Raw genomic sequence first — 17,746 nt, 5'->3', positions numbered from 1 at the left:
GCAGTGATCCTGTAGAAGCGTGTCGTCTTCCAAAGATCCAGTGGAAAGACTACTTCTTTGTTGTGATCTAATTGCAAAGCTCTCATACCTTCTCAATGATTTCTCATGGGCAGCTCATCAGAGCAATAGCTCCTTCTTCACAGCACAGCCAACAAACTCCATCTTGCTCCTCAACCACTCTTTTGTAGCACTCTTCTTATTGGACACAGCTGTGGCCTATTAAGGGCAGGCCTGTTTCTAATCTTTGATAATTAGTACAGCTGCAATTCCTCAGGTGTGAGATTACCTTCTGGGCTTTGTTTACTTACATTCTATCCCCCCCCCAACTCTTGTTCTGTCCCAAACTCCAGATTGTATCCAGGTGGGGATGCTTAGTTCCTCCTCCTGGGCACAGCATTTCACAATGGGCTGTTGTAATTGTATGAGTCATGAGGTGGGTCCATTAGACAGAAATGGCTCCCAGAGGGAGTTATCTCTGAGTCATGGGGAAAGGCATTGATGGGCCCATTAACAGGAGATGAGGAAAAGTACAATGCCCCTCCTGGTTTCAACAGCTCTCGAGGACAGGATTGGAATACATCGTTATACTCTAACCAAGGACAATAGGGAGCATTGTCAATGATCATGCAGCCCACAAAGAGCTGGAGCTGAATCCAGAAATGCTTGTTCCAGCTATGCAGGAATTCATTACCCTTGCAAGCACTGGTCCATGGGAACAAATGATCTCTCAGCTGTGGATTGAATGGTACCCAGACTCCAGTTTAGATTTGAGGAACCCTTGTCACTTGTTCTTGACCTCACAGTCCACTCATCCTCCTGCAAACAACACAGCTGGACTGCTGTCCTGGGTAAATATACATACAGATGACTTTTCCAAAGCAGTGCATCTTTTCCCAGTGAAATACACAACCTCTTCTTACCTATGGAATTGTGATTGAAGACACCTGTGAGCCAGACCTGTGTGAGATTGCAGAGGAGCAAAGCTTTCCCATTTGGGCACACTACTCTTGGTTTCTTTGCTTAGGCCTTTGGGGAGCACAGAACACATCCAGGTAGAAAACTTTGGACAAGACAGGATCCTTTGGGTTCATTGTCCCCCAAACATGTGAACAGTTGGTCCTATTGTAATGCCAAGTAACAAAGAGCAGCACAAATAGCACAAAAAAATCATGGCAAAAGAGGAAGAAGAGAGGGCAAGTGAGGAAAGAACGTGGTGAGACACTGGCACATCGAGTGAGATGCACTCCCAATCTCCTTCGGTTTATGTAATTTTTTTATTTTTTTTTTTTTAGATTATAAAATAATCACAATAAAATAAATACAATTAAAATGATGTCATCAAAATTTAAAGATATGATCAAAACACATTTATTAAAAACTACATCTAAATATCAGAACATATGTACATCTGCAGCTTTAAAGCCTAAAACATAAATCCTATTCTTGAAACACTCTTCGGTCAGTCAGCAGCCTCTTCCTGATCTTTGAGAAAAAACAGCTCTTCTGGAGGCAAGGACTTTTTCGGTAAGGGAACATCAGAAACATCCAGGGAAAACCTCTTGGTAAGACTGTAGCCGGTCAGGCCTGCAAAGGGGAGACACAAAGTTTAACAGAGACTGCAATGAAAATCTAAAGCATCTGAAGCTCCATATTTCATGGAACAGATTCCTTGGAAGCTTCTAAAGAGCTGCACAGGGAAACATGCTCCTCCTTGGCAGACACTTGAAGCAGGCCAGGGGAAAATCCTGCCCCACTTCCCCAGAGCTACCACAGGAACAGCCTGGCCACTGGGCTGCCCTGGGACAGCAGGGAGCCCAGAGCCCTGTGCTCTCCAGGAATGGCTCAGCTGCACATGCAGCCTCCTGCTCCTCTCCCTGCCCCACAGCTCAGCAGCCCTACAGCTCCAGGGGCACTGGCAGCAGCACAGCTCCTTGCAGGGGGCACATGCAGGGCACAAGTGTTCCCTGCCAGTGAGCGCAGCCTCTCTGGGCTGCCACAAGGCCCTTCCTCCCACCAGAGAGTAGCCCAGCTCCCCGCTTACCTCTGTGTGAGGCTGATCCATGCTTGATCTTCACCTAATCCTCAGTCTGGAGTTGCTTCAGGCCCCCCATGCCATGACTAGGAAGGGCGATGGAGAGAGTGGGGCAGATGCACACCCTTCCTTAGTCTTTGGTCATTTTTGGCACAGCTAAAACTCCCATCCGGAGGTGTCCAACTCAGAACTTGGTCAGCTTTCTGGAGAACATGAAACCTTCACCAGCCCAAAAGGCTGGAGAGGTTTTCCTGCACGTGTGGAGGCTTGCTCTCAGCACACTTGATCAGCTGGGTGCCCATCACCTCGCAGAGGGCACAGGCAAGCTTGGTGACCACAGCGCAGACGTTGGCGCTTCGGACAGGCAGCGCCTTGTTCTCCAGGCAGGACCAGAGCACGGGCAGGGCGTAGCGCTGGACCACTTCAGGGCTCCTGGCATAAACCCACTCCACAAGATCTGCCGGGACAGAGACACAGCTCCTTACTCATCAACCTCAATGCAAACAAGGATCTACCTCTGGTTTTGCTTCTTGGAAGCCTCTCTGGCCAAGATCAGTGAAATAGCACACAGAGCCCCATGAGCCAGAAATGGGCAAAGCAGCTGATCATCCTTGAAACAGAGCCACCAACCCCTCAGGACTAATTTCTCCAAACAGAGCCTTGTACCTGTGGCAGACTTGGTACCTTTACTAAATTATTTCACAATTTGTTTCTGCATGAACAATGAATAAAATGTCAAATTGCCTTTTATTTCCATTAAGAAATTGTCTAAACCCACACGGAAGATTTGGAAATGCATCCTACAAAGGCAGTTGAGAAATTTCTAATAAAAGGGATGATTCCATTTTTGTAACTTTGATGTCAGGGGCCAAAAGTCTCATCTGACTCTTCCCCTTGCTCCATGGCCCACAGCAAAGGGCAGTATTAGAACACACTTCAAAACTCCAGCCCACCAGAGATGGGTGCTGCTTGATAGCTGGATGAGAAACAGCAGTGACGAGCTGGTGTCTTTGGCAGAGTGCTTTTGTGGCTTCCAACAAAGAACTCCTTCAAACCTCCGTGTGTCTTAGAGAATTACCCAGGCCCCATTGCCCTGACATTTGAGCATCTCCACATTTTAATGGCATTTCCCTTCCCAATGTTAATGGCATTTTTTCTTACAATGTCCACTGAAATAGGGGCATAGAGAGAGAAAAAGGCTACACAGGGGACTGAAATTTAGCCAGAACACAAGTGTTTTCTCACATTGTCTCTGGAATCTGCTCTCTGCTCACTTTCTGAACTGAACTGTATCAAACACAGACAAAAATTTACTACCAACAAGCTCCTTGCATGGCAGATTTGGCTGAGAGATCAACACCTGAAATGCTCAGGAGACCAGTCTTATTTTCTGATCAGGCAAAATGTTATGTAGTATCCATTTATTACTCTCTGGTGGAAGAGACTTCATTTTCTCTATGCTGTTAATCCATTAGCAGTCATCAACTTTGAAAGAGCTCCTGAAAGTACCCAAAACCAATTCTGCTAAGCAGGAAAAGGATTATGGTTCCCATTTTAAAATGGGACTTCATTTGAGTTTAAATGCAGTTAAAGACTTTGGTCACTATGGAACTTGAGAAGAGCCCCAGTGACAGCTCAGCCTCAGTGAGGGTTCTGCCCCCATCTCAGAGGCTGCACAGCTCTGCAGCAGCCAGGGAAAGCCTGCCAAATACACCTGCCTTGGCTATTGGGCAGGAGGGACAAGCTCAGCACCTCCTGATGTGGAGGAGCTACTCTGCTCTCTGTTCACAGGCATCCCCTGTAAATACTCCCTCAGAGACCTCTTGGCTTAGAAGGGGAGGCCATACCTGTGATACGCTCCGTGACCTCCAGCAGAGCTTGGCCACTCAGTTGGCTCCATTGGTGGCTGAGCTCTTTCATCATTGATACTTCATCTACAAGTGAAACACACATCTCTGCTCACTCTTCTGAGGACATAGGAGAAAGGAGAGTGGGGAGGAAAAGGGCAGGGGCAACCCCATTTTATACAATAAAGTCGATTTCGGCTGATTTTTGAATCCTTTTTTTCTTTCCTTCCAGCCTACTTGGCAGGGTTTAAAATTCCAAAAGAAAAGCTCTCCTTTCACATTTGTAAATCCAAAGCTGTCTGCTGTCCCAGGAGCGATGTTAAAACATTTCACATCAGGGACCTCAAGAGTTCAGTCACATGGAAGCAGTGAAAAGGTTTTGCATCCCAGAGCAAAAAGGGAAGAAGCCCATACTTGGGACACAGAAAGGCACTGACTCAGGCAGTTTGTGAGTTCACAGAGCAGCTGAGGTGGAGAAAGTGGAAACTGCCCCCTGAAGACCTGCCTCTTCAACACTCCATTTTTCAGGCATATTCCCCCAGTGCCTTGTGGAGCCTTCCAGGTGGCTGCTCTGCAGAAGCTCTGATGGGCCAGTGTCCCTTCATGCCAACAGCAAAGCTGTTCATTTGGGAAGTCAGACGGGGCCCAAGCAAACTCCAAAACCCCTTTGCCTCTGAATTGTAGCAAAGCTGTAGTCCAGGACTTGCTCTTCAGACCAGCAGCACAGAGCCCAGGGCTCCTGGGACTGTTGGGAAATGCTGCTGCACATTCCAGCCTGTTGGGGATGGTGCATAAGGACTGCACCTCCACAGCTTCTGGTGGGTGTCAGCTGGAGCGTTCCACAGACAACAACAGCTCCCAAGGCACTCAGCGCTCTCTTGTGTGGGAGAGACAGAGACACAGCTGAGGAGAGTCCATGCCAGGGCTCAGCCTTACCCAAATGAGCAACAGATTTGTCCAGTGCGTTCACAGCTGCAGCACGAACCCCGGGATCCTTTGAGTTCAGGTTCTTTGTTATCCCTTCCACCAAACGGACCATCACCGGGTTCAGGGCATCTTCCAGGAGTCCAGTGATTTCTGCCAGCACCTCCAGCGCCTTCTGCTTCACTTTCTTGTGGGTGTCATTTATTCTCAGGACAAAATAATCAAAAATCTGTGAAGAGAACAAACAACATGAAAGCTGGATTAAAATGTCCTTGTTTCAAGAGGGCATGCAGAAATGAGCACTCAGCAATATAAAAGATGAAAGGGATTTTTCCGTCAGGTCAGCCCTTGCCTGCACAGTTTCACCATTTTCCTGTGGGCCACTCACTGGAATAGTTGCGCAACCTGATGCTGCTTGAAAGATTTTCTCCCGTTTTTAAGAATTTTGGTTGGGGACAGAAAAGTTCCTATGGTATTTCTCTCCACCTAGAAATCATTAAATCAATTCCATTTATTAATTCAGAAGACTACCTTTGCTTTCAAAGTATGGAAGCCGATATTTACCATGCCCATTTTTCCATACAGTTGCCTCAAGTACTGAGGGCAGTTATGATTTTGCCAAAACTGTGGCGGGAGGAGATCTAACTTTTATTTTGTCTGTCTCAGAACCTGTGTCTGGAGATGGGCAGGCTCTGATCAACTCTTCCCGGATCCAGACCATTTCTCTAACTAACAGGTGGACTTCTGAAATGTAATGTGCTCTACAGCTCTCATTGGAGCAGGTTCAGTCCCTTGACAGCCACATCATCAGGTACCATTTTCTGGAAAAAGGGAAAAAGCAGCCACTGGGAGGAGAAAGGATAGATCTGTCCTTAGCTGTTTTTCTCCTTTTCCAAAGAGAAAAAAAGGCCCCTCAAGAAGGGTGAGCACTATTTTACCAAGAGGAACAGGGATGAGGATGGAAATGAGTAGCCAGAGCTGTGCCTGTGCAAGACAAGATGGAGTTTACAGAAGTATCCTTTTAAAAACATTTCATTTAAACCAACTCAGCCTGATACTTCTCTTCCCCATGCAAACCCATTTTCTGTCTAGAGAATAACTGCCATGCTTTCAATGGCTGGATTCCCTTCACTTCACCCAACTGGGAGTAGGAGACAGCAGCAGTTACACCAGCAGAAAATTCTGCCATCATCTGATGAACAGCAGCAATAGGCACCTGCCAGACAAATACAGCTGGGCTGAAAGAACTTGTCCTGAAGCTTGGACCTGAATTAAATTTGTCTGGGTAAGAGGGACCAGCCTGTCCCAAACAGCCAGGATGTAGTGCCAAGACACACTGAATTAACTTTACTTCTACAGGCTTGGGAAAGGAGCTAAATGAAAGGAGCAATGAAGATACCCCACTTACTTGGACAATGTTACTGGAGATCAGCTGGGGGCTGGTTTTGCACAGATCTAGGAGGAGTGCCACTCCTTCCATCCGTGCCTGAAACCCCTTGGCTTCCAGGAGATGGTAAAGCTTCTGGAGTGATTCCCTTCCTTCCACAGCTGCAGGTGATGTGACCTGGGCTTTAGGATGGTGGAGGAGGCGTCCACCAGGGGCAGACTTCACCCTGGAAAACAAAACCAAATTAGGACCTTTGGCTGATAATACCTTCAGTTAATTGTGAGCCAAACATCTTGAGGAGCTTTCGTAATGATGTGATTTCAAGCTAGAAAATCATGAGGCTCTGAAGAACAACTTGGACCTCGTGACAATCATTATGGGAGACAATCTGCAAGTGACATTCTCATCACTGCTCACTCAGGAAAACCAAGGATGAGATGCATCTGATCTATCTTCAGATGCCTTCCAAGGCATGCTTTGTGGGGAAAGAGAGACACTACTTCCAAGTTTAAACGCCTGCTCATATGGGACGTGTGTGTCTTATAATAAGGAAACTCATCATTCTGGAGAAGTGTCTCTACACCAGGCATGACAATCTGGAAAAGCAGCTCAGATGCATCTGAACAGATGAACAGGGGCATAGCTGAAGGATCCAGAAAATCAGGAACAGAGATAGAAACAGAAGCCAGACATGCCAGAACTACACTCACATTTCATTTGCTTCCCTAGAGACTAGATGCACAGCTTAACAAACCCTCCGGGAATAATCCTCTTGGATCAACCTATCTCTTCCATGAGCACAGGAAGATGCTAGCCATGCTACTGAGGCATGTGGTCACTTTCCTGCCACTGCTGACCATGACAGAGCTAAATAAATTCCCTCTGTTATCAGAGGAGAACAGGTACAAGTAGCTCTGCCACTGGCATGAAGAGACAGCAAGGACCAAATTCCTCTCTTAAATGCTGATTGCAGCACAGGGGGAAATAAACCAAACATGCTGTCCAACAAGCAAACTCTATGAAGGACAGGAATAGCAAGACAAAAAGTCCACGTTGAGACACCTGTTGACCAAAGCTGCTCAGGAATTGCCTTGCTACTTACTATTCAAACTTTATACTGTTTCAGGATAAGAAAACCATGAATCAGCCAGGCCAAACCACATGGATGGGAACTGCTTGTTTGGGGAATGGCATCTTGCTTCTAGACTGGGACTTCTCATTAAAACACCCATCTAAAAAGGACTCCACTTGGATGAAAAAAAAACCCTGGTTGGATTGACTTGTCTCAAGTCAGGCAGCAGAGACTTGGCCCTCTCCTAGCCTCCACAACACTGCCACTACCACTGCACTGGATCGTCTGAGCTGCAACCAATGGGTGTCTCTTTGTCACCCAATTTTTGTGGAAAGCCCTGCAGAGAAGTTGTGTTCAACACAATGCAGAAGTTGACATTTTTTAGTCCTAGAGCATTTGTAGGGAAAGGAAACAATCTCTGGCACTGGTCATCTCCAGCAGAAAGATTTGCCTGAGGAAGAGGCATGTAAAGTTTGTCGTGTGCTTGGTCACATCTGACAAAAGTGCTCAGTACCATTTGCTAGAAGGCAATGTGGCCTGGGGCTTCTTTGAGCCATCGTTCCTCTCCTTCACCGGCTCCTTGACAGATGGGTGTTCACCCTTCTGGTTTTCCATCCCCTACAAAGACATAGAGAAACCTCATGAATCTTTAGAAAATAAAATAGGAAATTCCCTCTTTAAAACACAAGTTAGAACCAGGATCACTGCTACCAAGGCTTAGGGAAACATTTCCTAATTTACAGAAAGAAAAAGACCAGAGATTCAGTGATGCCAACTCTGTGTTTTCAGTAGCCCAAGGCAGATTATGGGTGCGACCACACTGAGCAGCAGTCTAAATTCCCAAATTCATTAGTCTTGAGCATAAATGGGAATAATGCAAACTGACAGGCACTGAGTGGTCTTAAAGGAAGCAGCAGAACAAATTGGACTCTTTGGAGGCTGGCCCATTATGCTGGAAGTTGATTTGGTTCAACGCTTACTCTCCCTGCTCCTGCACCAAGGCACACTCCCTTCTGTAGTGTAGATAAAAAGAATAAAATCCCCCCCAAACAAACACATGATTTCCCATTGGATGGTGCTGAATTCACTAAGCTTCTTCCAGCTCCACAGGGCTTTACAGCAGGGCAGTATTCCCAAAAGACAGACAGCAATCGTAGTAACTAGGATTGACTTGGACATCTTTTCTATGTTTGGAAATTTCCTTGGTACTGCTACTTCCAGTCTCTTTTGGAAAGACTCTGTTATATTCAGAAGCACCATTCCCACTTAATTGCTTTACTCCGGGCAGAATAGGGAGAGTGTGGCTGGGGCATAAACTGAGTGTAAACCCATTTTCTCCTCTTTCCCTTTCTTCTTTGTGACCAATATTCAAAGTATTCAAAACCCCACTCTTTCCCTAATAATTGCAGTTCCTCTGTGGTCTGCAGATGAAGAGGCTGAGGATTAACAGCTCATTCCCAGAAGCAAAGTGATTCAGCAGAAGAGGAATGAGATAAAGACACATTGGGTATGTTTGATCTCATTTTAGCAGGCACAATACTTGCACAAAGGATATATTCCTCCTGCCAAGCACTTACTTTCTTCTTAATTCTTGTCAGGATATCTTCCAGGTCATGTGGGGAAAGAGATTGTTCCAAAATCTTTTTAAATTTTTGATTATTCAGTAACATCTTCACCATCTCCTGTCCATAATGCCTAAGGAAGGAAAGAAGGAAAGAATAGAAAAGTGAACCAAGGAGGAGTGTTAACAGAAGAGGCTGATGCCTTAAACTCATCAGGTGCAATGCTTGCATGAGAAGGCACTACCTACTCAGCAAAGAGGGAGATTTACCTCACTTGACACTGCCCAGTGCTGCAGCTGAACACAAGAGGTAAGAGGAGAACGTGGGGCAAGAGAAAAATACCATTTCTCTCTGAAACTGGGGGTGTGCTTCTGTGGGATCAAAGGATCCCAGGGAACAAGCGAAACAAATCTGCTTTGTTGTCAGAGCCTATTAGCAGTGTCCTACGGCCATTGCACAGTAATTTACCTTTCTCACCTCATCCTTGCTTTTGTTTATTCTATTCTATATGTATGCACAGGGACAGCTAGTTGCTCTGGTGTTCTTGGCAGCTATTAATGGGAATTTCATCATCAAAGTAAGGGGATTTTAGTGGTTTGGGGTGATTTTGCCACTAGGAAACCACAGTTTTCTTCAAGAAGAAATTTGGAGGTCACTGAGCCACAGAAAACAGCATTCTAGAAATCTGCAGAAGAGGTTTAGAAAGACTGAATATGTTGCCAAATACCTCTGAACTATTTCTAGGGAAGTCTTAAGTTAATGTGAACTAGATGTTGGGGATCCTTCAGTGACGAACATTAGCCAACATTTGGCTTTCTATTGCGCAACCTAAACTGTTGGACTGGCTAATCTGAGCACTCTTTTGATCTCAGTAAAGAATCCTTCAAGTCACAGCAAGGTGGCAATGCTCCTTCTTGCTGGCCAACCTCAGGTTACCCAGTACAGTCATTTCCCCAGGCAGCCCAGAGCAGTGGTCACAGCACCAAGCCTGACAGAGCTCAAGAAGCGTTTGGACAATGCTCTCAGGCACATGGAGTGACTCTTGGGCTGTCCTGCACACGGCCAGGAGCTGCACTTGATGACCTGCATGGGTCCCTTCCAACTCAGCATATTCCATGATCTGATGACCCTTATCCACACAGAGAGGTCCCTTATTATTTCCTTGAGTTTCCACTCTTTTGTGGTTTTGCCTTTATAGCCAAACACAAAACGGTTCTCCTGGTTTTGGAGGTGACATGAAGATCATTACCTGGTGTCCTTGTGACAGTCCTGAGCCAGTGTCCCTGCCACCTGTGCCAGCCTCTCAGCCCTGGGGGTGCCCGCGAGCTTGGTGACTCCCATTTTCTCCACCAAGGACAGGAGGAGTTCGGCCGCACACTTCCGCGCCTGGGTGTAGCGGCTCCTGGGAAGGAGAGAGCAAACCCTGGGGCACAGGGACAAGGAGCAGCAGCAGCACAGGCCTTGGCCAGAGCGTGCTCCCTGGCCTTGCTGGGGGAAGGAGCCTGGGTTCTCCCTGCAGCTTCAGACACCTGCAGAAGGTTCTGTCCTCAGATAAACACTAAGTTAGCATTGTACAGAAGGACTGCCTGCATGGAAGAGGGAAGAATTCAGTCTCCCTGCACTATCTGTTACTCCATTTCTTTCCCAAAATTTCATTGGAGAAAAATTAAAATAATAGATCACATATGAATTATTTAGAAATCAGGGACAATTAATGCTGACCCATTAGAGGATACCCAGTACACAGAGCTGCAGCGCCATGAGGCTCTTTCCACCCATTCATCCCCAAATCTGCAGACCTCTGGGAAAAAATAAATGCAGGGAAAACATGCTGTGGGGCATGAAGTTGCAGAATATCCAGCAATGCAGCCTGTTTCTTCTGTGAGCCTTGGCAAGGGATACATCTGAGTGTTTTACCCTATTGCAAAGCTGAGGAAAGGGTGCCAGTCAGTTTAGCCAGGTTGTCCTGTTCTAGAGACTGTCTCTTGGGGACTTTCAGGCCCAGCACCAACACTTAGGGCAGCATTTGCTTCAGCTTCCCATGGCACTCGACCTGTGAAGGTGCCTGGAAAGTGATTCATCATCTCAAGGCTAACATGAAACATCAAGTTGAATAGAACATAGAGCTCTAAGGCCAGGACACTCAAACAAGATTCCCTTTGGCAGGAGCTGCACCTGCTGTGCAGGCTGTGCCATACCCAGCACACTCTCCCCCATGTGCTCCACACCCCAGCAAGGACCCTCCTTATTTCTCAGGTTAATGGCATCATGAAGATATGTGGTTTTCCCCAGGGCCTCTGTGCTTAGCGCTGCAAAATATGCAACAGCACTCACAGCTGCAATTGCAATTGTCCCTCTTCCCACAAAAGCACAAGGCTCTATCCTTAGCCCTTGCAGGCACGTCCACTTCCCCTCCATTCACCACATCAAGGAAACTCTGACAGAGAACTCCAGGAAGCAGCAGGAAGCTGCATCAGAGGAGCTTTAGTTTGGATATCAGGAAAATGTTTTTCACCCAGAGGGTGCTTGGGCCCTGCAACAGGTTCCCCAGGGCAGTGGTCACGGCACCAAGCCTGACAGAGTTGAAGAAGCATTTGGACAACCATCTCAGGTATACGGTGTGTGACCCTTGGGCTGTTCTGTGCAAAGCCAAGAGCTGGAATTGATGGTCCTGATGGGCCCCTTCCAACTCCCCATATTCTACAGTTCTGTGATTCTGTGACCTAATGGGCTGCAGGAGGGCAGAAACAGGTGACAAGAGGAAAGCAATGAGGTTGATCAGAGAATTAAGTCACTGAATCCCCAGAAGATACAGGATACAGAACCCTTCCCTCCCAGCATTCCCATTCTCTCTCTCATCCCTTCCCTCACCCACACACTGGAAGGTGAAGAACATCACTAAAAGAAGAAGAAGAACTTACTTGACTCCCTTGTCCATGAGAACAGTCATTGCTCGTGCAGGAGTCATGTTCTCTACCATCATCCCCAGGCTCTGACAGGCTGCCTTCTGAATAAACTCTGGGGAGTTCTGCACCATGTGGAAAAGGACCACAGCAACCTCATCCGCCTCAGAGTCCATGTCCTTCTTCAAGATGGCAAAGAGCTCTCCCAGAGTGACAACTGCAGAACAGGACACCTTGGACCGGAGGTTGGTCACCTGGGGAAGTCATGAGGGGAAACATAAGAATCACCTTGAAAAGAAAACCAGTTTCCTTAGACAAAACTCCCAGGCAATCACAGCATGTCCTGCTGTGTATAGAGGAACATAAAAGCACAGAAAGAGCAGAAGAGCAGAAGAAAGGCACTTACTCTGGCATCAATTTCTGGCCTCACACCTGCTTACTGCAGGCATAAAGAAAATGTTTCACTGAAGTGTTCTACTTAACCCTTCTATAATGTCAATTGCTTTGATTTTAGGCCCTTTGATTTGAAAAACAAAGAAGCAAAATAAAGTAAGGGATGCTTTCAAACCATAAAGGCACAAGTCATAAAAATAAAACAGTCAAGTGCTCCTGTTCAAAAAAGCAACTCCTGTACCTTAAGCACTCAGACAGGAAACAGAAAACACAGGCTCAGATCTACAGCCTCATTTGCAGTGTTCAATTACAGCTTGGGCAGAGACTGGGACTCTGCCATATAATGTCATTAGTGTCTCAGTTTCTGCCTTGTATTATAATGGCACCACACTCAAAGACAAGTGCCAGACACCTGACCTGCCAGTAAATACAGCTGCATGTACACACAGATCCTACAGATAGCTGACAGACATTAGAAATAGATGGTCTAAAACCAGAAATGAAGGCAGTGCCTGAGCACACATGGAGATGAACAAGCACATATCTACTCCACAAGCCATGTATGAAGTATGGGGGACAATTCAGAGCAATGTTCTCACCTCGCTGGTAACTGCCAAGCAAATCTCATGAAGTCTGGAAAGCAGGACTTCTGGATGGGACTCAGCCAGGCGTGGGATGTTGAAGAGTCCCTTCTCCTTCAGTTCCCTGAAAGGCAAGTACCAAAAGGATTGATTTTTCTCTCTACCCAAGAACTAGGCAGCACCCTCTGAAATGGCCAGGCAGGCAGCTCAGTCAAACCATGGGAGGTGCTTTTCAAGGAGTATTTAATCAAATCACGGAACACATTGCCACAGGATGCTGTGGCTGTCAAAAGCATACACAAATCCATGAGGCAAAGAGAGGGCTTTCAGAGTCTTCATTTGTGTCCTTTCTGAAAATCTCTGGCACATGAAGTGCCTCTGTCACTGCTAGAAGCTGTGAGGCCGGGTCATGCTGCTGTTTCTTGTCACCTCCCTTTACCTGTCCTTGAGACACAGTCCCATTGGGCTGTTACTGGGGCATTTTCCTTCTTTGTCAGCCCCAGCAGGCAGTTCAGCACTGAGAGTCTGCCCTGCCACGCTGGAGCTGAGTTTCCACTCTACAGTCCAGGTTTGTGTGTCACCCACTCCACTCCACCTCACACATTCCCCAAAACCACAGCAGGATGTCCCAGAAGATTCTACCCCTGGGCAAGAACTGTTGAAACTCTGGCTCTTCCCAGAACACTCCTTCCTAAAACAACCCCCACAACAGCAACATGTTATCTAAAAGGTGCAAACAACTCCATCTCTCAGCACGTGCTTTGTGCAGGCCCTCAGGCTCAGGAAGGTGTGTGAGGCATCAGGGCTGCAGCACAGGGCTGGCGACTGATCCCACGGGCACCCCCGAGTGTCATCAGGACCCCCCACACCTGCAGAAGCTCTCTGCACCTCACAGGGCACCAAAGAGATATGGGGAAGAGAAAGCAGAAGAGACAGGGCAAAGCAAAGGAGATGCATTGTGGCCAATTGTTCACGCTTATCCCTGTGAGAATGAAGCATCCATCAGTGAGTGGATGCAAACCCAGACATCAAAAAGACAACCAATATCAGCAACATTTGTAGGGTTATCACCTCTGGGCCTCCTTCTGTCTCTGTAGAATTTTGGGACCCATTGTGAGTATTGACAAAACATCTCAGGCCTATATGAAGCAGTGAGAAGGAAAAGTTGAATTCCAAAAGTGCAAGATTACTCGAGGATTTTATTTCTTTTTCCTTCTCTTCTGCCACAAGCCCTTCAGGAGTAAAGGCAGGCTGAGGGACTTGAAAGCACAACTCAGTCCATTTCTCAGAAAGAGGAGCTCCCTGGAGCTGCTTCTGGGGCTCATATGCAGGAGTCTCTGCCATTGCTGTCAGCAGTGGGAGCAGAGAGGAATCTTACTCAGTCCCCCTGGGCCAGCGGCCCAAGGCACCCAAATCTCTACACTCAAAACTGCTGCCATCCTGCCTCTGCCTTCAGCCAGCAAATCATCTCATCCCACAGCTTTCTCTCTTCCCTCAGCATTTCCTTTGCAGCTCCATGGAGCAGCAGGCAAAGGGAGGAAACAGCACAGACCTGCTGCAGCTGCAGCACTGCTGCAGAGCAAGGCCAAGAAAAGGCTGCTCTCCCATCTTGATGCTCTCCCTGCTCTGCAGTGGTTTCCCCAGTGCCCTTTGGCCCTCTGGGCTCTCGGCGCTCCGAGGCACGAGCAAGACACGCTTCTGAGCGACCTTAACGCTAAGAGGGACACCGAGGGAACGGGGCCTTCCTTACCAGTCGTCGCTGCCCAGCATGGAGAGTGCCTCCTGCAAGGACTGCGGTGGGTCTGAAAAGGCTCTGTCCTTCTGCCCGTGCCCACGGAGCGGCTCCTCTCGTCGCTTGGCCCCAGTGGCCGTCTGCGAGGTCACTGTAAGGAGAGGGTCGGCCGTGGGCGCTGCAGCCCCGGGCAAGGCACCCCGCCATGGCGCGGCCTGCAGCCCCATCTCCCAGCCAGGGTTCCGTGTGGCACACCCTGCCCCTGGCTCAGAGACTTCCCTGCTGGCTGGCTCCTGGGGCTCCTTGCTTGCTCCCAGCCTCCCCCAGCTGGGCACAGCTCCAGGCTGCACCTGACAATTGCCCCCACAGCGCCAGCTCCCAAGTGCCACAGGTGCCACAGCCAGCGGCAGGTTCCTGAGGCCGCAGAGCTCCCGCTCCCTGCCAGACAGTGCCGACAGCAGGACTGGCTGGCCCAGGAGGGAACCCCTCAGGGGCCTCTCTTCTCTCAGCGCCCTGATTTCCCCCAGCCCTGAGGACAGGGGCACTCTGCAGCTCCCTGAGGAAAGACCTGCAGCTGCCTCGCAACAGCACCAAGCCAAGCCTGAACAAGCCAGCCCTGCTGGGCCCAGCTCAGTCCCCACAGAGCACCGACCAGGGACCAGCCATACCTGACCCTTCACACCTGACCTCTGTTTCCATTGACTTCAAATATTCTAGACTATCCACTTTTGGGGGAACTCAAAAGTAGATTTGCTGTTCATTCTCAGGACAGGCTATGGACCCAAGATCCCAGCTGTGCTGGCTGAGGCAAGAGGCAGTTTGTGCTCCTTGTGCAAGGACAAACCCCAGCAGGAAAAAGCTGCCATGGAGCAGGCTTACCTGAGGAGCTGCGTGGGAAGCTGCCATCCCCCTGGAGGGTGGGTGTACTGGGCAGTAAGGGCACATTGTCCTGCTTCCTGAGGACCTTTTTCTTCATGGCACTACCAGGGTGTTTCTTCTGCACACTAGGAGCTGTGCCATCGACAGGTGGTAGGCTAAAGGCTGCAGGGACAAAAGAGGAGCTTGTAAGTGGAGGCAGCTGGAGAGGCTGGCGATCGAAAGGGCCAGAAAACTTGCTGGAGCTGGGCAACATCTCTTTGTTATCCCAAAGAACTTTGAGTATAACAATGGCACGCTAACATGGGACAGTGATCACAGAATCAGAGAGTCCTAGAGAGTTTGGGTTGGAAGGCACCTCTAACCACCATCTAGTCCAACCCCTGTGAGCAGGGACACCTTCATCTAGATCAGGTTCCTCAGAGCCCCATGCAAACTGGCCTTGAACACCTTCAAGGATGGACCAGCAACAGCTTCTCTGGGCAAATCCTGCCAGCTTTTCACCCCCTTCATTTAAAAATAATTCTCCCAATATCTAATCTAAATCTACCCTCTTCTAGCTTAAAACCAAACTGCAGTGTTGCTTCCCCTAAGAAACAAGAAAAACCCAGTATTGCTTTGCTTTTGTTCTCCTGTTCCAGAGGCAGGCAGGGGAAGTTCCCAAAGAAAGTGCAGACAGCCTTGCGTGATGCCCTTGGGCTGAGTGCTGCCTCCTAAGGGCCCTGCTGCTGCCCTCGGGCAGAGCTCACAGCCCTGCAGGCAGAGCCCCTCAGCCGGGATTCAGTCGGGAACGCTGCTTGCTCCTGGGGCTACAACAGAAGCCCTGGCTGGGGCTTCAGCACAGCGCCACAGCACCAGCTCCTCAGCAGGGAGCAGCAGGAGAAGGATCTCTGGTGTTTTCATCAGAAGGAGATGAATTTTGTTTCTTCCAGGTTGCACCCCGGTAGAAAAGCATTCTTTTGGCCTCACCTTCCCTGGAGGCTGCTTTCCATGAGAGAGTCTGAAACCCCAGTGCTCTTTGTAGGACAAAGTTTTCTACTTTGAAGGACTTTAGAGGTGAAGGTGGGAAGCTAATCTTCTGTTACTGACTCAGTGAGGCCATGAGCAAGACACTTCAGGCCTCTGTATTTTTCTTTGGGAAACAGAATTAAATCCTAATGCAAGCTTCCACTCAGATGCAAGCAGAACAGCCCCCCCAGTCTGATTGCAACATTGTGCAAAGGGCAAGCAAGTGGTCAAAAAGGACCACCACAAGTGTAGCCACCACTTACTTGCTTCAGCTGCATCCCTGGGCTCAACTGCCTTAGGAGGAAGCTGCAAGCATGATTCATTTTGTCTCCTCTTCATTGCTTTTTCCAAAAGCTCCATTTTCTTCCACTCTAAGTTCTTTTGAGCCAGCTTGCCCAATGTAGCACGGACCTAGGTGCAATGGAAATACAGCACAGACTGTAAGCAGAGACACACAAACCAGACACAACATCTCATCAGGAGCACAGAGTCCACAGAGTGCCACAGGCATCAATGCAGCTCCATATACATCCCAATAGTTTCAGAGGAATGTCTCCAGTCCTCACCTCAGCAATTACACACAGTGAGGTGGATCACTGTAGTGCCACAACCTTCCACTGCTGCAACTGCAGCCTATGTCAGGAAGCCCTGCTTGAAGCATGAAAGTCATAGGAGTGCTCCAAGATAGAGGAAGAGCTCACATGGCCAGTGTGCAGGCAGTTCAGTTCCTACAGGCCATGGCAGGAGAATGAAAACCATGTGCAACACCCAGCAAGGAGGGCTAATGAGCTGTTGTTTAAGACTCATGGCCAGCAATTGCAGCTGTTTCTCACTTCCTGGCTTCTGAAGGACTCAGCTCTCAAGGACTTGGTCTCTGAGACCAGCAGACCAAAAGGAGGAGTCTTGTGAAAACAAGTTGCAGAAGCATTGATGTGCATGAGCAGAAAACTTGAGAATGAGAGGGCTGTGAGATACAGCCACAAAGGTAACCAGGAAAAATCAAACTCTCCCATTTGATTTTGCAGCCTTGCTTACACTCAAACATTAGAATCTTTATTTCTCTGCTTCCAAGGATGCACTTCGCCCACGTTCACTAATGTGTAGCTTGCTCTGCCACTCAGAACTTCTCTAAAACAGCCTTTGCACATAAAAAAATGCTTCTGGCATGACATTAGCACCATCTCCAAACCAGTGACCTTGGCACCACTGGAAATGGCCAAGCAATTGCCCTGGAGTTGTCAAATATATTCCCAAGAGAATCCCCTACTCCCCAGGAGGGGAAGATTACGATTTTCAGTGACATTTTGGGCCAAGCACAAAACAGCCACTGGAAAGGAAGTCTGCTCATCCCTGTCCTTATCCCTTACCTTTCCAGAGGTGTCCCTCAGCTCTTTGTCCCTCTTAAGATCAGCACTTCTGGGATGATCTG

The 17,746-nt window shown here is 48.3% G+C and overlaps 1 protein-coding gene across 1 annotated transcript; it reads right to left on the bottom strand.

The window, feature by feature from the left end:
* Positions 1-2,149: 2,149 nt before the first annotated feature.
* LOC132324368 (TOG array regulator of axonemal microtubules protein 2-like) lies at positions 2,150-15,409 on the bottom strand. The gene is made up of 11 exons (XM_059840415.1): positions 15,313-15,409; positions 14,452-14,584; positions 12,720-12,825; positions 11,746-11,981; positions 10,074-10,226; positions 8,840-8,957; positions 7,777-7,880; positions 6,212-6,416; positions 4,816-5,032; positions 3,880-3,966; positions 2,150-2,489 (listed from the first exon to the last, which is right to left on the bottom strand). The coding sequence occupies exons 1-11, from the start codon at positions 15,407-15,409 to the stop codon at positions 2,254-2,256; spliced, it is 1,692 nt and encodes a 563-aa protein (XP_059696398.1). The 3' UTR covers positions 2,150-2,253.
* Between the last annotated feature and the right edge of the window lie 2,337 nt (positions 15,410-17,746).

The sequence above is a fragment of the Haemorhous mexicanus genome, chromosome 3 (assembly GCF_027477595.1).
Source record: "Haemorhous mexicanus isolate bHaeMex1 chromosome 3, bHaeMex1.pri, whole genome shotgun sequence".
NCBI lineage: Eukaryota > Metazoa > Chordata > Aves > Passeriformes > Fringillidae > Haemorhous > Haemorhous mexicanus.
This window is presented reverse-complemented; position numbering and strand designations above follow the sequence as displayed.